This window comes from Onychostoma macrolepis, chromosome 06 (assembly GCF_012432095.1).
Source record: "Onychostoma macrolepis isolate SWU-2019 chromosome 06, ASM1243209v1, whole genome shotgun sequence".
NCBI classification, from domain to species: Eukaryota; Metazoa; Chordata; class Actinopteri; order Cypriniformes; family Cyprinidae; genus Onychostoma; species Onychostoma macrolepis.
The window spans coordinates 10,211,496-10,234,925 of NC_081160.1; the positions used below are offsets into that span (position 1 = coordinate 10,211,496).

At 37.6% G+C, this 23,430-nt stretch overlaps 2 protein-coding genes across 5 annotated transcripts in view; one reads left to right on the forward strand and one right to left on the reverse strand.

Moving 5' to 3' along the window:
* Positions 1 to 282: 282 nt before the first annotated feature.
* On the forward strand, positions 283 to 3,533 carry gbx2 (gastrulation brain homeobox 2). Its single transcript, XM_058779456.1, has 2 exons — positions 283 to 1,255; positions 2,313 to 3,533. The coding sequence occupies exons 1-2, from the start codon at positions 745 to 747 to the stop codon at positions 2,828 to 2,830; spliced, it is 1,029 nt and encodes a 342-aa protein (XP_058635439.1). The 5' UTR covers positions 283 to 744; the 3' UTR covers positions 2,831 to 3,533.
* Positions 3,534 to 10,483: 6,950 nt separating this feature from the next.
* The window catches only part of agap1 (ArfGAP with GTPase domain, ankyrin repeat and PH domain 1), a 179,676-nt gene continuing 166,729 nt past the window's right edge, over positions 10,484 to 23,430 (reverse strand). For all 4 annotated transcript variants that reach the window (XM_058780222.1, XM_058780223.1, XM_058780220.1 and 1 more), the window contains 2 exons: positions 14,378 to 14,633; positions 10,484 to 13,476 (listed from right to left, as the gene is read on the reverse strand). In XM_058780222.1, the coding sequence (XP_058636205.1) occupies positions 13,270 to 13,476; positions 14,378 to 14,633 (463 nt within the window). In that variant the 3' untranslated portion in view covers positions 10,484 to 13,269. The remainder of the gene's footprint in view (positions 13,477 to 14,377; positions 14,634 to 23,430) is intronic.

Here is a 23,430-nt window from a genome sequence, read left to right on the forward strand (position 1 = left end):
CTCAGAACATGCAAACACTGGCCAAAGGGTAGCTTTCATTAAGTGGAATCAAGAAAAACATTAGCACAACTATTAAATGCAATTGCAGTGCCAAAATACACATCAGATCACATCTCACATGATTCTTGTTTTGACTGTTTTGGAATGTGAGACTGTGTTAGTGACGTTCTAATTTAAGAGACAGCAGCCAGCGCAACGCTCGCGGCTCTGGAGCGTCAGGACGGTTCCACATAAACGGATGAAACCGGACCAATAGCAAGCGCGGAGTCGCGGTGGGCGTGGCCAGAGCGCGTGGTGGAGACGCTTAAACCGAAGGAGCGTAATTCAAACTCACACTTCAGTAGATGGTCACAGCTGATGCTGCGAGGAGCGATTTATTGTGACTTCCATCAGGTCGAAATGAAACGCGGCCAAGCAGAAGGGACAAGGACGCTGATATAACTCAAAGGAGGACGATAAAGCTCATCTGAGATGCACGACCAGATATTTCTCAGCAAGGGATTTGCGTCTGGTGTTTGCTTTTCAATGCACTTGTCTCGCGCTATTCTTACAACGAAAAAAATAGTTTGGCACTGAACTAAGTCGAAACAGATGCAACTGCACATACAGAGACTCGTTCACGGAATTATTCACCAGTGTCAGTGTATGACACTGTGCAGCAGTGACAACCTCATCTGAGAAGCACGGGGGAGACAGCTGCTCCTACAGACTTCAGGACTTCAAAAACTGTCTATATAAGATCATATGAGTGCAGCTTTCAGTTCACCGTTCATGATGATGCAGCGTCCGGTGGGAAGCACCACTGCATTCAGCATTGACTCGCTCATCGGAGGTCCACCGCAGCCCAGTCCGGGACATTTCGTGTACACGGGCTATCCCATGTTTATGCCCTATCGGTCAGTGGTGCTACCTCCGCCTCCTCCACCGCCTCCTCCAGCTCTTCCTCAGAGCGGTCTCCCCGCGACCCATCCGCACCACCCGATCCCGGGCTTGCCCAGCGGCTTCTGCTCCAGCCTGGCGCAGGGCATGGCGCTCACATCCACGCTGATGGCCACGTTACCCGGCGGCTTTTCCACCTCGCCATCCCAGCAGCACCAGGACGCGGCGAGGAAGCTCGGCTCTCAGTCTATTCACGCCATGTTCGATAAATCTCAGGATATTCGTTTGGATGGAGAGGATGGGAAAACGTTTCCAACGAAAGATTCAGCGACCCTTCCGTCATTTCACGACTCGCAGTCCGTGCACACCTCTACAGGTGAGACCAAAACAGCCTGCAGAACTCTTCACGCGTTGTTTTCAGTGCGCATTCCGAATAGATTTATGTTACTTGTCCTATTTGTTTGTTAATTGTCTTTTAAAGATATAATAGGCTAATACTATTTAAAAACTTATCTTATTATTGATTTATTCTTAAATTCTCAAACACTTCTCAAAATGTTAAATCTAGAAATTATTGGAATTATTTATTAATCTACGTCTTAACATGTCATACGTTTTATTTTGCTTTCGAAAAACAAATTGTGTAGGCTACTCTTGGTCTGCTTTACGCTAAAATGAATTTTGTCACTTAAATTCAATTTACCTAGTCGCACTGGTGAGGGACAAGAATGCGGGACAGAAATAATTATATAAAATCCTCCGGGAATAAAATGTCAAGATTGTGGCTTAAAGAATTTCAGTGTAACACACGTGAATTATCAAGTTTTCAGGGAATAGCGCCTCAGGCCAAACTGCCATCAATGACTAAATTAGCTCGTTTTAATTGAGGGATCGGTGGGCCAGCGGTGTTTAAATGTCCATAAAACTGTAAGCAAAATTCACTGTCGCCTGGATCATTTATATGTATGCAGAGTAAAATAAATGTAGTCCAACATTTAGTAGCCTACGACTGCAACGTAAAGAAAATGGACATTAGCTATCTGATAGCCTACTGAAAAAAAATAATAATTGGTGCGCCTATGTACATGACATTTTCAGAAAAATAGAAGTGAGATGAAAAGACAAATAATAAAAAGTTGTGGTAGTGGGAAAAACTTTTAAGCCGGTTTCAGAAGTCTTGTTTTGAGGTGTACAAACAGCCTTCCTAAGGGATCCATCACCGTGCGTAATTGCGCGTAGAAGTGGCTGCAGCCTGCAATAAACAGGAAGAAGACCAGATAAGATTCTCATGAAAACACAACTTGCTTTCCCAACCACACAATTCAAAAATAATAAACACAACTTTCCCCACAGCGAATTATTGTTTAGATGTTTTATCCTCATAGCCTCGGGCAGTTCTCAAATTAAATCTGCTTTTTATTTTATTCCCATAGTGCGAGGTCACAACAAAGACGACACGAAGGAGGATGAGTGTCACAGGAAAGACGAGAGCTTCTCCATGGACAGTGATTTAGATTACAGCTCCGATGATAACGGGCCCGGTAACGCCATGTGTCAGAAGGAAGATGGAGACGCCAACGGAGGACTGGACGACGGCGTCCACGGCGGGAATGGGGCCGGGAACACCACGTCCACCGGGAAAAATCGGAGAAGGAGGACGGCTTTTACGAGCGAGCAGCTCTTAGAACTGGAGAAGGAGTTTCACTGTAAGAAATATCTATCCCTCACAGAACGCTCACAGATCGCCCATGCCTTAAAGCTCAGCGAGGTGCAGGTCAAGATCTGGTTTCAGAACCGGAGAGCCAAGTGGAAACGGGTCAAAGCGGGCAACGTGAACTCCAAAACCGGAGAGCCCTCCAGAAACCCCAAAATTGTGGTGCCCATTCCGGTGCACGTTAGTCGGTTTGCGATACGCAGCCAACACCAACAGTTAGAACAGGCCAGACCTTGATACACTGGGTTTAGATACTAGAGGACTAAGAGACAAATCAGCGAATACTAAATATGACCAAACTCTTCTTGAGGCTGATGTTTCTGAGGAACCCAGGACACGCAAGCTATCCAGCTGATAGTTTGCGCGATATAAATAGTTTTTCGTTTAAACGACAGCGTTGTTCAAACGAGGAAAAAGAAGCAACAAACTCAACTCGAACTAAGACCTCATACTGGGAGAAACTGCAGTTTTATTTCCAACTTTGGACCAAACCAGGAAATTCCGCTGTGTATTTATGTTTAGTTTTGTGTGACTGTCTAGTTCTTGTGTTTTTGGGCAGAGATGAATACTATCCTAAAAGGAGCACTTCTGGTCTCTGCTGAAGAGCACAATATAATTCAATTAATAGCAAAATTAACACAATTCCCTCGAAGTTATAAAACGACCTGTTAAATATGTGCTCTTTATTTTCTATGGTAAATAGCCTTTGTTTTCATTGTTTTGTTTGTTTTCTTGCATTCATTTTCCTTTTTTCTGTAACCTTTTCAGACGTCACGGGCACGCTGCTAATTTATTTAATATTGTGAGGAAAAAAAAAAACTTTCTAACGTTTCATGAGTTTACTGACTTCAGAATATTGTGTGGATTAAAGCTGGATAAACAACTGTAAAGAAATTTGTCTTTTTTTGAAATGCAACACGTAATTACTTCATTCACTTAAGTGCGCGTGTGGAGGAAAATAAACTGTTCACAAAGTGTTCATAATCTCAAATACAGTCATGGTTTGAGTGGGCTAATTTTTTTTTTCTTTACATTATTTGTGCAAATTTTGTCTATTTTTACTATATCATTTGAAACGGCATTTAATAATAACAATTATTGTTATAATTATAATTATTGCTAATAATTGTATTGTTTTACTGCATAAATCTGTCCCGCGCAGTAGAGATGATCTGAAATGATTTGAATGCGGTGTTGTGACAGGATGAATAGATTCAGGGTCAGGCTGAGAGACACTCAGCCGCGTGTCAGCCTTGATCTCCGGACCTGCCTCATGTTGTAGGAAGAAAAGTAACGAGCTTATTCGGCCCACACGGGACTTGTCGGGAAACCTTGAGACACAAATGTAAATCAAATATCATTTCGCATAAACAGCCTCTGCGGTATGCGCAACTGATTACAATACAATAATCTCATTTACACTTCGCAGCTCTTGACATTTTTATGTTACGTTCATATTTTTTCAAACCCATTTCGACAATTTGTACTATCCATAAAATAAAATAATATCTTTAAAAAAAAATAATAATTGTATTGCAATGTTTTATTTATCCATATAATATTAGCTTTATATTTTGCATTTGCGTCTGCATGAAAGCTCGGTTAAAAATAGTCTGCCAGATCTAACAATTTATTCGAATTTGACAGATTATAAACGAGTTTAGAATTTTTGTTAATGAAAACAATAACCCACTTATATGTCAGTTAAGACTTTTGAATGTCCAAACTTTACAGATTCATAACAACCATCTAAGTATATTATTTATTGAAATATAATTAATATAAGCAACATTTGTAATATGCATATTAACAACATATTTACCCTATTATTAATATGAATTTTAAGAATTCAGATTTTTAAGCAAGTATAAATTGGTAAGTACTTGGTAAATGAGAAAAAAAAAACATTCTTAGAGTTTGCATGTTATAAACATTATGTAATTAATTACTTTATAATAATTACAATGTATACACTAATAACAACAATGTGTAATAACAATCTGCTTTGCAAAATCATTGCATATTAAGTACATGGTTTTTTTGTAGTCATGTGCCTTTGTAAATGGAGAGTAAACTGTAATGTGAGACAAATGTTATTAATACTGCATTGGTTTACAGGCTAAAGTTTCATTATTGAACTGGAATACACATTCTTCTTAACAGAGGAATTGAATTATTGTTAGTAGTAGATTTATAGTTGTATAATGCAATAGATCAGACATCATCAGTGCCTCATCATCTCTGACACACACACACACACACACACACACCAGCAGGTAGACAATTGAAATGTACTGGTCTGGTTGATGTTGGAAAATAGACAGCGCAATCATGTACATTATGAGAAACACGAAACCTGGACAGAAAGACATTTCAAGAGGAACAGTGATGGGAGACAGAGAGAGAGAGAGAGAGAAAGAGAGATCTGACAATTGCCTTAACTCTAATGAATTTTTTGCAAATTGTAATCAAGGCTGGCCGTGGTGGCTGACAGATAAATGGGCCCGGGGGGATTGGCTCGGGCCTCAGCTTTTCACTCCAGCATGTCCCTCCTGCACTAAATTAACAGCGTCAAATTAACCTCCAATGATTAATCCTGACGGAGAGCACCGGCTGCAGAACCAATAAGACGACTGAAACACACACATATGCTGAGAAGTTTCTCTCACATTTATATTAAACAACAAAGTAATAAAAAGGAAGACAAAGATATATCTGAAGCTTTTTTAAATAAACTTTTTTGTAATATAAAACAATGTAATTTTAACAGGAGTGTTTTATTCAATTAAACCGTTTTTAATTATGGCAAATTTATTGTAATCATTTTTTTTTTGTTTTTCATTTATAGATCTGTATATTGACAGAAAACCTACATATAAAACATCAAATACCTAATTCAATTTATTAAATGTTATTTAATCCTTTATGATTTATGTGAGATCTAGATCATTTATCACAATAAAGCAGCAGTTTATAGATGTTGATTTTTGCCTTTTTACCCTCATAACTATAATTAGGCTAATACAGGAAAATCCCAATATTGTTATTTTACAATAACATGAACAACTGCTATTAATAATTAAATATGGCTTTTCAATGAGCATTAAGCAGTCAGTTTGTGTATATAGTAACACCAAACAACAAGTAAGCTACGAATATGAAAACACTGTCATATATCATATTTACAGATTCTCTGTAAAATATAAAGGATCTAGGACAAAAAAAAAAACTTTTAAGGTAAGTAATTACAATTTCATGTCTGGATTATAGTCATTCCTGATCGTGTCAATGGATGTTAAATGAGAGAACAGGCATTATTCAAAGATTTTTGTTTAATTTGATGCATAACAAATACATTTATATATTAAATAAATGTGCAATGTATTAAATTAACTATTTTATAAAAAAATTTAAAAATAAATTTAAAAACGACAATTTTGAAAATAGTGTTCTATTTTGGACTGAATTGCCTATATTTTGGCCATTTTGAATAAAGGTGTTTACATTAAAATAAAGACAGGGGCACAACCATTTTGAACGCAATGTAATGCAATTTGAATGCAAAATGTCTTTTTTTTTTTTTTTAATATTAAGTATCACACCCTAGCTTGGAAGTGGGTGTCAAGTACAGCACTCTTTGCACGTCACATTAAATCACCCAATTTAAAATATTTATTAATTTGTAGCAGAGAAATATGGAATGCTCTCAAAGTTTGAGACACTGATTTAACAGATGTTAACAAAATGTAAGATTAAAACAAAATGTGACAACACACCCATCTATGCACGCCAGGATTAGAGGATGTGATTTCCCAGCTCTTTCTCTCTGAACATTTGGATTATCATCACAACATGATGGTGCAGCTCACGCCTCATTTCAGGGCTTCTCTAGCATTTCTAATGCCATTATTGTGTGTTTGAGAGGGACACACACACACACATATCATGATAGATGAACAGCTCTGTTAATGCACTGAACCAGTGCTTTGCCTCATTGGATTTCTAAGTGGAACTGATTTATGATGAGAGATGATCAGAGTAGATCTGGACAAGATGCTTCAGGGTTTCGTGGTTCTGGACCACCACTGACATTTTAAGGATTCATTTCCCATGGCTCCTTTAGCCTGTCAACCTTCAACAGCTTACAAGCCACAAATGTTTGTGAAAGGAATTATAAGAAAACAAACACACTTCCTGTCACTAACCTATAATCACGCTCCCACTTCCCTCTCAACCACGAAACATTTCCTCTTTCTATAGATTGCTCTTCTTTTTTTTTTCTCCCTCTGCCTTTCTGCCTTGTCTAATCTCTTTAATTACATCTGTTTTCCTGGGCCGCTGAGGCCTCTTTTGTCCTCCCGGTCAGGGGGCTTTTGTGGGGCAGAATCAAGCCCTGCATCCCCTCTTTGGATGCTTTGTGGAGCTGCGGCTCTCTTCCTGAGAGGGAGAGGATGAGAAGGGGATTAGAGGATCTTTATCTCATTAGAGACACAGTGAGCCGGCAGGGTCCGGCTTTAACGCCTTCATCTGCACCGCGGAGGCCAGAGAGCGGACCGCACCCGCTGACAAACACAAACCAGGCGTACAGGAAGCGCAAAACATACATAGAACTTTACGTGCCTGAACATTTTCAGGGAAACAGTTGATTTGCATTTGAGATCTGTAAAGTAAAAACCTACAGAAAATCCAAAGTGTATGTAAAATATAGTAATATTATGATTAAATGATTATATATTTTAATAAAGTTAATACTGTATATATAATATCTATTTAAATAAAAATACAAATTTATATGAATGCTTATATACAAATATTATCTATCTACTCATCAATGCTTAATACTTTGGTAACACTTTAGAATAGGGAACACTTATTCACTATTAACTATGACTTTTCCCTCAATAAATTCTTAATTTGCTGCTTATTAATAGTTATTAAGGTAGTTGTTAAGTTTAGGTATTGGGTAGGATTAGGAATGTAGAATAAGGTCATGTAGAATGAGGCATTAATATGTGCTTAATTACTACTAAAATGGCTAATATTCTAGTAATATGCATGCTAATAAGCAACTAGTTAAGAGACCCTAAAATAAAGTGTTACCAATACTTTTATATTATTACAGTTACTTATTGTATACATAATTGATATTTAAATATTATATGAAGTACTTGTCAAGTTTGGAAACACTTATTTTAAAATGTTTTTAATGAAGTCTCTCATGCATTTATTTGATCAAAAAATACTGTAATAATGTAAAATATCACTACAATTTGAAAATACTATTTTCTATTTTAAAACGTAATTTGTGTGACACAAAGCTGAATTTTCAGCATCATTACTCGTCTTTGGTGAAATCATTATAATATGCTGAATATTAGTGAAGAACTGATACTGTGTAAATAGAAATATATAATATAAATGTTACATTTTATTTCCTTATTACACGTTGCATGTACTTACTATAGTATTAGCACAAAATTGTGCATCAATAACCCTAAACCAAACCCTAATCATTAACCTAACCCATGTAAGTACATGTTGTTAATTAATCAATCAAAAATGTTTGTCTACTCTGAATCTTATTGCTCTGTTAAAACCCAAATGTATTGTTACTAAACCCCAGCCATGGCTTAATGATTCAACTCATTTGCTCAGAAAGGCTTGCAGAAGAGCAGAGCGAAAATGGTGTAAGGATAAGTTACAGGTCTCATATGAAATGTGGAGAGACTCCCTATATATGTATCAGAGAGCTGTCAAGGCCGCCAAGTCCAAATATTTATCTGAGTTTATTGGTGACAATTTACACAGACCTAAAACCCTTTTCTCTGTTATTGATTCTGTGCTCAGTCCCCCTGTCAACATTTTTCCTGATGCTTCCGTATTACTGTGTGAAAAATTCTGTACATTTTTTAATGAGAAAACCGTTCAATTAAGATCTAACCTGCCCTTGGGGAACTCTGTTCAACCTGAGAGATCAAGTGGTCCAATGCTGTGGAACGATTTTCAGCCTGTTTCCTTTGAATCCTGTAAAGGCATTGTTGAACGTCTAAGATCGACTTCATCTTCTCAAGATATCATTCCATCTAGATTTCTAAAACAGATTTTCAGTACCGTTGGACATGATCTTTTAACTGTTTTTAACACTAGTCTAATTACTGGGGTTGTTCCTGATTGCCTAAAAACAGCTATAGTAACTCCATTATTAAAGAGGCCCAATCTTGATTCTTCAAATTTCATTAATTTTAGGCCTATATCAAACTTGCCATTTCTTTCTAAGATTCTTGAGAAAATTGTGTTGACCCAGCTGCAGTCCCATTTGATGTCAAATAATATTCTTGAAAAATCGGGTTTTAAGTCTCAACACAGCACAGAAGCTGCACTTTTAAAAGTTGTAAATGATATTTTACTAGAAACAGATAAAGGGAATGCCGTGGCTTTGGTGCTTCTAGACTTAAGCTCTGCATTTGATATGGTTGACCACAATATCTTGATTTCCAGGCTGGAGAGCTGTGTTGGGTTACAGGGAAAGGTATTGAAATGGTTTCAATCTTTTTTAACTAACAGAAGCTTTAGTGTTTCTATTGGCCAACATAGTTCGTCCTCACACCCACTTGCTTGTGGGGTGCCACAGGGCTCAATTCTTGCTCCAGTCTTATTCTCGATATTCATGCTGACAATGGGTGCTATTTTTGAGAAATATGGAGTGTCCTTCCATCTTTATGCGGATGATACTCAGCTGTACTTTCCCTTGCAGCATAAAAGTAAAGAATGCTTAGGACCTCTGTTAAATTGTCTAAATGAATTACAAATATGGTTAAAGCAGAATCTTTTAGTGTTAAACGAGAACAAAACTGAAATCATTTTGTTTGGTTCAAAGTCATATGAAGACTATGCTCTTCAATTTGGTCATCTCTCTTCCTACTTTACACCCTGTGCTAAAAATCTTGGTGTTCTTTTTGATTGCAACCTGGGTTTTGAGAAACAAATTAGTGCAGTGATCAAATCAAGTTTCTTTCACTTACGGCGTTCATCAAAAATCAAATCTTTACTTTCTGTAAAACAGTTTGAACAGATTATCCACTTGTTTGTTCTATCTCGTTTAGATTACTGTAACTCACTATACTATGGTATAAGTCAGTCTTCTATAATGCGTTTACAGATGGTCCAAAATGCTGCTGCAAGATTGATTACAGGCAGACGAAGGTTCGACCACATCTCACCCATTCTTATTTCCCTAAACTGGTTACCAGTCAAATCTAGAATAACTTTTAAAATTTTAACTTTTGTTTTTAAATCTCTGCAAAACCAAGCTCCATCATATCTCTCCGAGGCAATCTCTAATTATAAACCAAATAGGTCCCTAAGATCAAGTAATCTTGGCCTCCTCTCTGTTCCTAGATCTAGGTTCCATTGCAGAGGTGATCGAGCTTTCGCTGTTGCTGGTCCTAGTCTATGGAACAAATTACCAGCTTCTATCAGAGCTGCGCCCTCTTCGCCTGGATTTAAATGTTGGCTGAAAAAACATCTTCTGTCAATAGCTTTTGTCTAGCCATGTGAACTGTATTGTTATGCTGTGTTTTGATGTTCTGTTGTCTCTTATTTGTTTTATTTTAGCTGTATTGTACAGCACTTTGGATCAACTGGTAGTTGTGTGAAAGTGCTTTATAAAAAAAATAAAAAAAAAACAAATAATAATAATATTCAGTACTTAAATGTATAATTACACTGTAACAAGAGCACCTTAAAGTGTAACCAATATAAATAAATATATTACAAAGTTACATACTGCGGGTGTATTTTCTTTCTGCTCGAACCCATGCAATTTGGTACATCTCACAATAAATAGAACTCAAAATAAAAGGATAAAAATCAAAAAGAGAACTATATTAAGAAGCTTTTTATTGAAAAGAGACACATACAGTATAAGACTCTGCATCAGGTATAATTTTTCAACACAGTACTGTACAGCTGACACAAACTCAATATAATAACAATAATAATTAGAAATACAACACCGATAATTCGAATCAGAATGATAGTTGTGATGCCAATGGACTGAATAAAGGAACAGATGCAAAACCCAAGTAGTGTGAGAGAGCTCCTCCCCTTTCAGATTAGCATATTCATAAATAATTAAACGGGTTTCTTGGGTTTGAAAGTAACATGGAGACTGTCATTGAAATGAGGTAACAAACACAAACAAAAACAAGGTAAAAACACTAAGTTTTTCTCCATTTTTACATCTATTTACACAAAGCGACAACTGGCGAATGGAAATGGAAATAAAGCCAAGGATATGTTCAAGCAACTTGGAACGTACTGATAAAGCCCCCTTTAAGTCTGCATTATTTGCTTGCAAGGGGTGACGTGATGCTTTGGTTGCTGTTATGGTATTGGTTGGATTTTTGTTTATTTTGCTCATTCATGCTTTCTTTATTCAGTTACAGATGATGGACAGATGATCCCAAGGAGAAGAATTACAAAAGAAGCAAATGGGAGGACAAAAAAAAAAAAAAAGAAGAAATGTTCACAAGTTGATAAAAAGTATTTTTTTTTTTCATATTAAAATGGCAGACTCTTTAGCGTCACCTGTCAGGGTACAGTCATTTTTATGAAGACGAAGACATTTACACAAGGAAGAGAACATTTACATCCATTCATGCAAAAAGATCAAAAACAAAAACAACTGTTTTTCCACAGAAAGGATTCAGAGTGGACATTATATTGTGGGTTCTTCACAACAAGTGATCTGTGTTCTGTAGTGCATTTAGTCATAAATAATGGTTATTGTGGTAAAGCCTCTAAAGGCCTGCTACGTTTTATTTATATACAAAGCGAAAACTGCACCCTTATGAGCTGAAAATCAACATACCTCAATGTTTCTCTCTTAGTTTCTATTCTCACGTCCTTCACTAAAGCTTTGCAACTCTCACCGCTTTCCTTCGAAAGCTCAGAAAAATTCTCTACACAGTCCCAAATGTCTATCAACTAGCTTAAAGACTTTCCAGATTGTTTGTATTGCGGAATATACATTCTACAACACAGATCTTCTCCCATCTTCAACCCTAAGCCAAGTACCTTCACATTTCTACTACCTAGTGAAGAGTAAAATCAATGGGAGCTGAGATTAAATGATCAAAGCCCATCAAATCATATTATGGAATAAGTCAATATCAAAGCCTTCATGGGATCTCCTGTAATGATATATATACGCCCTGAGACAGAGTCTTACATCGGCTTTACGTCTCTCAATAACAACGGCAGCTCAAACTGCTGTGGTGACGTCCAAAACGCGGTGAAAAACTATTACTCATGTGTCTACCTGGCTGAATTTAGACTTCGTATTGCTTTAATACTCCTTGACACGTGATAAAGGAAGAATACAAAGGCAAGGAGGAAAACTAAGCTATGAAGAACGATTCAGAGAAAGAGTGAACTCGACTCAAACAGGCACACTTGCAACTTCAGACCGCACTGAAACAAGAAGGGGGTGAGATAAAAATATATAATAACGCCTTTTGTCAGAGGGAGAGTTTTCTTGAAATGCTTTTCTATATAGTACACTACTTAGAGAAAAAACAGAATGAGAGACAAAGAGAAGGAAGAAGAGTATGTACAGATCTGGACTGAAGACCCAGAGAGCCCTTCTCTTCTTTTAGATACATGAGGGTCAGGACTCTGCAGTGTAAAGTGTGTGAACAGCAACGGACAGAGATGACCTGAGAGAGACACGTCACTGTATGAAAGCAACGGCCACCGTGAGCAGACTTCAGTCTTTGCATGACAAAAAGTCCTGCGTTTTCCTGATATTCTGTGGAGATTGTCATGATGAACACTTGAGGTCAGACTGAGCTTCAGCCATGCACTTCTGAAATATGGTTCATCTGAATCGGTGTCTGCACACGTCACTGTGAGCTGATGGATGGGCGACATATAAGGCTAGATTAATGCGTTTAAAGACAAAAAATCTGCTAAATAAAAGCGCAATTCCCTTTTCCTTCTGAGAAACGTAAATCTTAAAACACTCGATTTTAAAAATCTTCCGTTGGTCCAGTAATGAGCACTTAGACAAATGCTACTCGACAATGTTAAAACAAAAACAGTTTAAAAGACCATGTCAGATTCAAACTAAGGACTCAATATTTGGGTGTTTTCCAAAAATTGTCATCTCATCCTTTCACATTCCTTTAAAAAAAAAAAAACATAATGGACATACTGATGTAAAAGAGTAAGAACAGATACAAAGAACGAGATCAGACAGAAAAATCAGTGTCAAAGTGGTGAGATGGAAGTCCAGACACACATGGCGAACAAGTGAGTCATTTTGAAGATCCAGCGTAAAAGTATCCCATGCTGCCCCATCATTTCCAGTCTTGCTTCGTCATCGATTAGAGACAGGGAGCAGAACTCCGATGTGACACCTGCTCATCAGTTACCAAACCCACACTCTATTCTCCCATCATGCACTTGGTAGCTTAAACTGCCGCAGTCAGGCAAACACAGTAGCTCTGCTCATGCTTCTTCATCGTCATCGTCAGTGTCGGCATCTTTCCCTTGAGTCTGGTATAGTCTCATGATTCTGATGTAGTGGTGGAGCTGTACATATGAAGGTGTGTGTAGGGAGGGAGGAGGAGTGCTGACCAGAATACATGTTCATGTGTATGTGAGTGTACTTCTCATATAACTGCACTGTTCATGCTGCTGCAGCTGTTATTGCGGTTATTGTTCCTGCGTGACAGGTTTGGGGTGGCCATGAGCGGGTAACGCTCGTCAGGACAGCCATACTGCAGGAGGACGTCCATACACTCCTGACTGTTAGCCTGCCGTGCGTATGCCAATGCCGTATTACCGTGAGCATCCCGTGCCATGATGTCAACGCCGTACTACAAAGAGAGAGAGAACATACTATTATTATGATCCTAAGAACAGAAAATTACACTTAAATAATGAAAATTAGAGTAAATGAGGGAAAGTCTGACAAAACATGTGCTGTCAGCTGCCATGTTATACCTGCGCCTCTGCATATGCGTCATTAAAACTGTTATTTTTATTCATATTATAAATATTGTTTTAATATTATATTAACATTTTGATAAGGTCCCTTCTCTCAACACTTTGTTTTGAGCATTACAATAATAAGTTACTCCCTAAAAAAAAAGTAACTAATTGCATTACTTAGTTACTTTTATATGGAAAGTAATGCATTACGTTACTTTTTCTCATCTGGGCTTGGCCTGCTTGTATGTTTTTAATATTTGGCATATGTAAAAGCCCTTTCACAACAAAAGTGAAATGAATAAGCCTCAGGCTGAAGGAAATGTAAATTCAACTATTAGCATATTTAATTATTGCAGGTTTGCGTCATATTCTGAGTTTGCATTCAAGTTCTTATTCATTTTGAGGAATACTAAATCTGTTTTTGTGCAAGTGAGATGAGTGAATGCATGTTCATATTTAGTCTAGAACTACAGTAACTATTGTATTTACAGCCTCTGCACTTACTGCTGATTTTTCTCAACATGGGGACAGGAGAGCTGTTAGTCAATAAATGGAAAACAAATAACTGGCTTTACGTATTTTAAAAAGTAATGCATTACTTTACTAGTTACTTGAAAAAAAGTAATCTGATTATGTAACTAAAGTTACTTGTAATGCGTTACCCCCAACACTGGATAGATGTTTAAATATTTAAATAATGATCTACATCAGTCTGATACAATATCAGAAAATGATACTGAAAAAGTGTGTTAAAAAAAAAAAAAAAAAATTAAGTGTAGCTCGTACCCATATGAGCAGTTGCGTGATCACAACATTCCCCTTGCGGCAGGCCAGGTGTAGGGCTGTCCGGCCATCACCTTCCCCACAGGTTTCGTTGACCTCATCTCTAGAGCCGTGGGCCAGCAGTATGACTACGAAGCGCAAGTCTTCCTCCGCCGTGGCCCGCAGTAACTGCTGTCCCAAAGTCAGCTCTGTGCACGTCAGCGATGCCAAAAACAACTTCTGCTCATATTTGGCTCTGATCCAGCGCTCACGTTCCTCTCTGAAAGCACACACACAGAAACCAGATTTAGACTCAGGATTGAATTAATGCTGGGCTGTCAACACATGGTTCACACCGGTGGCATGTTTTGATCTGGCTCTCATTCCAGCTGACATTTAAAATTTGATGGGATTCGTGTACAGCTTTTTGATTTCGTTCCCAGTCCTGCGCCAAACATTTACTAGCTCTCACATCTCTATTACACACAGCAGCATCTAGACCTTAATACACTAGAAAAAATATTATACTGAGCAGAATAGAAACAATATAACCACAGGAGACATTCTAAATGGTTCCTGTCTGTGTGTGTAAATTTATGTCTCATTTCACGGACTGTAAAGGCTGCAATACACTCACATCAAAGATCTTTTTTGTTCCTCGCTTAGGGGTAGGGATGAGCAATATGGTAAAAAAATGATCATGATAAAATTTTTCATTTCAGTCAATATTGATAATTACCGCGATAAATCTTTATCTTTTTGAAAGTTGTAGAAACCAGAACATTAATTGTGGTTTTAAACTAATCTTTATGGTCAGAACATCACAAACACTTCACGTTCTTGAATTCTTTACACTTTTGTTGCCATTTTTCCTTAACAAAATAAATATTGTAATAGAAAAATGTATTTCTTAATTTCTGCATGTTTTAATGAATGAAAAATCATGAAACAGGTTTGCGTCGCCTGACTTTGATGATGCGTATCTTCAGCACAGTTTGCAGTGCAGGCTGCAATATTAATAATACTACATTTTGTGTCTCTTAGAAATGCAGATTTGACAGTAGCTTGAATTGATAGTAGTAGTAGTTTGAGTTAGGATGCAGATGTAAATTTAATACAATGGCAATTTGTATATTGAAAAGCCTTCTGACTGTATCGAGTGGCAATTAGATGAATATGTAAATATGTGGCTTGTGCTTATGTATTTATACATATGTATAAATAAATATATACAAAAATGACAGTGGTGAGAAAAAAGCAGTTAAGAAAGCATCTGATCATAGCGATGTGGATATGTTGCACCAGCTCCGCAATTCAGCACTCAGTCAAGTCACATCATGTTTATTTATATAGCACTTAATACAAGAGAATGCTTTAAAGCACTTTATAGTATAAAACATGAAGAAACAGTGTTAGCGTTGCTTTCAATTAGAACTACAGCTTAAGTTTTTACTATTAAGCAGCTCTCTAGTGTATTCCTATTTTACATATTACCGCAAAATTTGTGGACAGAACTTGTGGAAAGTTTCTCTTTCAAACTCCCGAAATGAACTCCAAACTAATGGTTTGGCCTGATTTTGTTTGATTCTGCTTGTAAATCAGGACCTTAAGAATGAACAGGTTCAACAAAAAACAAACAGAGAGAAAGCAAGTGATACCCTGAAGTGGCATAAAAGTGTAAGAACTCAAGTGTGCGTTTGACAGGGTAACCACTAACAGGAGAGGGCCACCAGCAATCGTTGGATCGTTTACAGCATCCCCTCCTCAAACTGTGCTATGATAGCACTTAATCTCTGTTAATCCCCGCAGAGTAAACAGCCTTTCTCAGACAACTCGGGATTAGTTCAGCTTCAGCTCCTATCTGAGGGGCAGAGGGAGTTCTGATACCCCCGAGGAGGGGAAGGGAGTTGGGCAGAGGATATTGAGCTGTTCCCTAAAACACAGCTGCCCCTCAGGGAGTCCAAACGCATGAGACCAAAGAACAGACATCCTACCGTCACAATTCCTCCTCAAAAGGAGCATCTGGACAGGAACAAAGTGGACAGCAGATGATCACAGACATAAAGACAAAAATCTCTCTTAAACACCAATGGAGTCGCTTCTATTTTCAGGTTTTGATGAACAGACCTTGCATTAGATATTTAATTCGATATAAATGAAAACTAGTTGTGATGGAGAAGTATAAACTATGACTTGTGGATGTTTTATTATCTGAATGATCAGCACAATTCCAGAAAAAGATGCATAAATGTACGATGAACTGTACTTCTATGCCTCACAACAGTTTTAAATTTCTCTCAAATATAATCAACAGTAGACATTGAGATTAGTTGCACAAATTTGTTGAAAAAAAATTGTGCGCGCTAGTGACAGACCTTTTGTTTAAATTGTCCAATATTTAAAATTTCACAATACTAAATATTGTGTAAATAAGGCTTAGGGTTAAATAGTTTATGCAAATTTAGTGTTTTTTTTTTTTTTTTTAAATAAAACTTGTGTATATCTATACATTTTTTTCATGAGCATTATATTGTCCAGTGGCCTTTAAAAAAAAAAAAACAGGTCAAGTGGTTGTCAGCCAGGGGATCTGAAAACTTCCAGGGAGACCCCAAAATGTCTTATAATTATTTAAAATTATCAAAATGTTTATTTAAAATGCCAAAAAGAGACAAATGAAAAATGCTGTACAACATAACTGAAATGATTATTATTATTGAAAGTATTAAAATTATTAACAGAAGTACCAGAGATGTATATCAGCTCACAAATATAGTCTTGCACATAGGCGACCGGGAGATATAGGAGACCATTGCACTAGTGTGTAAATCAAATCTATTATTGTAAGTGCATTAAAACCACCAATTACTTTAAATAAACAAAAAATTTAAATAATAAAACATATTGCAAATATCATGCTTAAAGTGATAATAAATTTCCGAAGTTATTTAAAACCTAGTTCATATGGTCTATCCACTGCTCAATGCCACAGCCATGATGGGCTTTGAAAGATGAACTCAACTGTGTCTCAAAGGGTTAAACTCAGACACCCTGATTACAAATTAGCCATGTATGGATGTCAGGGGCCAGAGTGCAGAGGAGATAACATTTTATCAGAGAGGCAGATGGATAAAAATAGGTAATCAATAGCCCAGGGGATCGATGGTTTAGTGACATCCTTCTTAATCAAAGCAGCAAAGCCATGCTGACGGACCTGAACCCCCCACAGCACACTCAAAGATTTTCTGTCTAAGGTCACAGCTAGCCTCACGCCTCACAGTTACAAGTGCACACATACATAAACATGGCACACACGGGAGAGAGGCAAGTAGCAATCACCTGTTGATGTCAAACTAAAGTCAGACATTTGACTATAAGCATAACGTCTGGTTCACTTAGCTTTACTTTGACACTGAAGACCACAGGAAGGGGCGGTCCAAGAAATTTGTAAAGCGACCAATAACAGTTTGCTTTCTTATGAGACTAGTCCAGCACTTTTTTTAGTTGTATTTACATGCACACACATACAGTCACATGATCCTTCAGAAATCTAATATGCTGGATTGGTGCTCAATGATCAATTATTAATAATTATTATTAATTGTTCTTCTTCTTCTTCTTATTATTATTAACATTAACATTGAAAGCGGTTTCTGCGTTTCTACGTTTTTTCCCAGGATTCTTTGATCAAAAGAAAGTTCAAAAGAAAAGGATTTGGTAGAAACGGAAGTCTTTACATAAATGTCTTTACTGTCACTTTTGATCAATTTAATGCATCTTTGCTAAAAAAAAAGTTAATTTCTTTTCCTTTATTTTTCCTTTTAATCTTACTTACCCTGAACTTTTGAATGGTATTTTATCATGGTTTCCACAAAAATATTAAGCAGCAAAAAAAATTTTCAACATTGATAATAATAATAAATGTTTCTTCAGCACCAAATTTCACACATTAGAAAGATTTCTGAAGGATTATGTGACAATGAAGACTGGAGTAATGGCTGCTGAAAAACTTACTTTTACTGTACATTACAGGAATAATTGACATTTTTAAAAAATATATTCTATATACAATTTTAAACTGCAATAACATTATACACTATTACTGTTCTTTCTGTATTTTTGAACAACTAAATGCGGCCTTGGTAAGCATAAGAAAACTCTTAAAAAAAATTTCAAACTTTTGACCTGTAGTGTATATCAAAGTCCATGGTTGAGAATGATTTCAAACAGAACAGGGGAAAATGCAATGAAATGCAATTCATCCAGACCAATTATATAGCACTAAAAAGCAGACAGTATCAAGAAACTTTAACAGAACTTCCAGCATTGATCATTTGATTCACAGTAGGACCAGTAGAAAAAAAAACGCAGGAGGGATGAAAGACCAGGAAGGAGAGAACGGGAAGAGAGGAGTCCAGAGGAGGAGAGAAAAGCCGCAGCTTCTGTGGGAAAGTTGAAGAATTTTATTAACTGTGTGTGTTTTGAGAGGGGGGTCTAGCAGCACGGAATGTTCCGGGTGCTGCTGGTCAGCCCAGGGTGAGTGAGAGGGCTGGCACAAGGGCCACGGACCACAGCCCCCACACAAAGCATCCTGGGAGCCGTGGAGGAGGGAGATAGAGGAGGGGAAAACAGAGAGGAAGAGGCTCGGCAGGGTCTCCCCACTGCCCCTCTGCCTCTCTGTGTCTAGAGGAAATGTGGAGCACTTCACTGCCCTCTGAAACGCATGCCTTCCCCAGTTAGCAGCGTTGCTAAGGGCCAAGCCCAGCTGGCTAATGGAAAAAGAACCCTAACATTTTTGCAGATAACCTCTTAAAATGTCTGTTAACTACAAGAACAGTGTTCAAAAATGTTATATATACAAAGAAATCTAGCTAAAAGCTTTTGTGGGGCTGTTTTGGGTTAACAAATATGTTTAGATTTTAATTACAGTTCAATCTATAAACCTCGAGGAAGACAACAGCATTTACTGTTTGATCGTCTCTCTAAACGTGCACGAACACACTTGTACACACATAAATGGAGTGTGAATGGGCAACAAAAGACAACAAAAACGGTTCAGAAGTCATGGTGACAAGTGTAAAGGGAGAGGATGGGCGGTACGATTGAACCTCTCGAAAAGACACACACACACACACACACACACACACACACACACACACAGGAGAAGATAGGTCACCTGCTGCCTCCTATTCTTGTCTTAAAGCCCACCCTACCACTTTAATTCACACACACACACACACACACAAAACCTGTACAAAAATAATTACCTTGTCTTTGTATGTCAAATTCACAAATAAAGTCAGGCAACTGTAAAGTCAAGCATACAATACTGTATGATGACAAGATAATCAAATACAAATGATACCCAGGGATCAGATCGGGAGCTGCTCACCACCTGGTGTCAGTAGGAAAGGGTAATCAGGACACACACACACACACACACACAATCATTATTACCTCATCTGAATCTTGGGGAATTTGTCCTTACACAGGAAGACGTCTAATTGAATTAATTAGCAACTCTGTTCCATGACCCTGTGTGTGTGTGTGTGTGTGTGTGTGTGTGTGTGTGTAGGCATACTGAGGAGAAAACGCTGCTAGCAGACTGCAGGTTTCAGCAGGAGTTTAATTAAAAATTACTGGCCATGCACGTTAGACCCAAAATGGTTACCTGTAATAAGGTAAGTCTGAACCTAATGTAACATTTTGTGTGCAGAAAAATGACTGTGACAACCACAGTTTCTTGGTCAATGATAAATAACACTGTCTACGATAAAGAAATCTCTAAAATTAGTTTTAAAAAGTTTCTACAAATGTAGTCTTTGTATTCATATAGGTTTCATATGGCTTCAAAAAACTAAATTTAAACAATTTCATCTTAATGACTCTAAGTATTTAATGTAGTTTGACCATTAAACCAAAAGCAATACCATATTTACCTTCAATACCTGCAGTGTAAGTGTACTTTTCTTTATCATAATTATTTTAATTAAAAAAAACAAACAAAAAAAAAACCATTTTTATAAATATCATTAATTATTTCTTTATTTAGGGTGGTAGTACCATATCATATTTTACAAAAAACTAAGAGACTTCTCAAAAAAGGTCACATTATATATATTTTTTTTAATTTAAAAAAACAACAACTACAAACTACTCAAGAATACCATCTTTTAATAAGCTTTCATCCATTTTTCTTTATTATGATGAAGTCCATCATTCAAATTTTTTACACTGTGACCACCAAAAATATCAAGAATTTTAATTCAAAAATTAAAAACATGTTTATCACAAAAGAGGTGTATTCAAGCCATTGTACATATGAATTGAATGTTTAATGCATTCTGAATTAATTAATAGATAGATTTATTAAAAAAGTACATTGTGTGATTGACTATGCTACACCATAAAAAAATTAATGTGGGATTTGCTTTAAAACATGTAAGAAATCTTTAGAATCTTTGTCATTTTAATTTGTATTGAAGGTGGTTTTATTGTAGTAACAGTTATTTTGATGCAAACTACAATTACTGTGTTTGTAAAGCTGTGTTCACGGCAAACATCTGTTTGCGTGACAGCTTCATTAAAGTGTGCTGCATTGCTGTTTTGGGACATTTACCTGAGGGGAAGGCGGGGGATGAGACAGTAGCTTCATCGCTGCTGGAATGCAACAGGCCGGGTCACAGGGGAATTATCAGGAGTCTACATCAATCCCTTGTCAGGATGGTTTCCTGTTTGTGAGTGTGTATGTGCTTTGTGTTCTCCCTGGACGATCACTTTGTGGGCTTGTGTTTACCCATTGCCAGCGCTTCCTGTCCAGCTCAAAGCCAGCGGCTGTTTACCCAACACTGACAGGCGTCCGCTAATGCAGCCGTCCGTGACAGGACAGCCCTCCAGCTGCCACTGGCCCCAGAGATCCCCACCCCAAACACACACACACACCTCTGAACTTCTGTGAGAGTTCAGAGACACTACATATCGGATGCTGACTACCTTGCGTGAGTGAGATCACCAATTTCAGGTTGTACGGAGTAAAACAAAAGAAAGAGAAATTCATAGAGAGGAGATAGACGCTGATGCTCTTTTCTTTCAGGCTAATTATACCACTAATTCAGCTCATTAGTGCCCTACTGACTCACAGGTAATGAACTCTGACAGGCTAAATCTGTCAAACAGACAGCGGTGCACATTTACCTGCGCATGCGCAGACGGAGACATGCATGCTCATTCATCTCAGTGCGTTAACCCTTACTTAAAGATGCACACGCCTACCTTAAATCTTTACAGGTCTCAAATACATCTCTTGTGACCAATCAGTGATCAGATTTACTTTCACATGGCATTGTGTCACTGCATGTAGACGTCTGCCATGAAGTGTTCTAAAATGAGTGTGTAAAGGTTGTTCCAAAGTTTTCAATATGTTGGTTGCTCCGATAGTTTCTTAACATGGATGGCAAAGTTTAAACTCTTGTTTTGGTGCATAAATGTCATGCGATATGTTGCAGGTTCTCTGATCTTTCTCTTATTGTACTCTTGAAGGTGAAAACACAACAGAACAACGGCTCTCCTGTGTTTTCCTCACCTGTTTTAATCATCAACATGATTACTTATCAAATTATTTAAGTGGATTACACTGGAATTTGTGAAAGGGCTTTCAAAAAAAGTGAAAGTCTCTCACATAAAAGCAAATGGACCACCAACTAAAAAAAAACGGGCTCACTATTTTCTGCAAAACATACAAAACTTAGCAAAAACCAAACATCACTGACAGACAGCATTCATGGGGTGAATAAGGCCACAGAGAGACAATTTTACTCCAAGAGCTGCTCTGTTCCTGCCCCCCCACTCCCTTTTCTAACAAGGAAAAAACAAGGGCCTGAAATCAATTATCCTCTCCAGCCTAGTCGTTAGCTGCCCTTGGATAGACACAGATAATTAAGCTCAGCGCTTCTTTTAATATTACGGCCACTTAGCGATTCTGATTCTGACTGAGCTCTGGCCTGCGCTACACTCAAATCAGTCCCACTGGAGGCAATGGGCCACACTCATATGAGGTTCCATTAACTGGATCAGAACGCTTCAGTGGCAGCATGCAAATGGGGGCCAAAGGGCAAAGAGAGATGAAAAAAAGCGTGTGTGAGATAGAAAGAGACAAAAAAGAAATGTGCTAAGCATCCGTAAAACAGCACAGGGCTTTATCTTTGAGTATCTGTACTCGATATGCTCCCACAAGCTCCATGTATGGCGGAAAGAAAAGGCGGGAACTAGTTGTGAAGCAGGCTGGATTCAAAGCCAAATTTCCTGCACGAGAACAAAGTCTTCGACTAACTGACATACTTGTCAATCTATCATATTAACAGTTTTAACACTTCAAAAAGAGGCATTTAAACAAAAAAATAATGAAACGTGACATTCATACCAAAGAATACCAATGAAAACACTGACAGAGCAAGGGAAAGGGAGAGAAAAAGCCACGCAAATATATACACATTATTTATTCTGTATTAAATTGGACGGAAAGGTAGACATTGTGATGATTCAGGCATTAAATGCCCTCTTGCTTCATATTATCAGTCCTCCTCATAATATGCTGCGCTCTGATTGGCTCTTGTCAGCCAGTTTAATGTCAATAGTAAATTGGGAGGCTTGTTAACCTAGTTGGGACATGATTACGGGCAATGGTAGGCAGTCATGTAAAAAATAATGTCTATTAGCCTAATCTAATCAAGAAGTCCTTTTACAGATGAATTAGAACGGGGCAGCCAATTATTTGAAACATTTGCGCAGCGCTTTCTGTCAGTGAAAGAGAAAAAGGCAAGGAGAGACAGCGACACTGAGAGCTGTTTAACATGCAGGCCATGAGTTAGCTCATATCACCGGTCTTCTCGGAGGCAAGAGGTCAGAGGCTGACCATCACAGGATCAGCTAGTTAATGCTGAAGAAATGGACCTCCGTGAATGCCTGACGGCACTGACAGGATAATGCTGGTGAAAGGAAGAAAAGTAAATGACAGAAACAAGGTGTATGGTACATATTCAAATCTGAAACGTGATTTTTCTTCTTTCCTTCCCCACAATGAG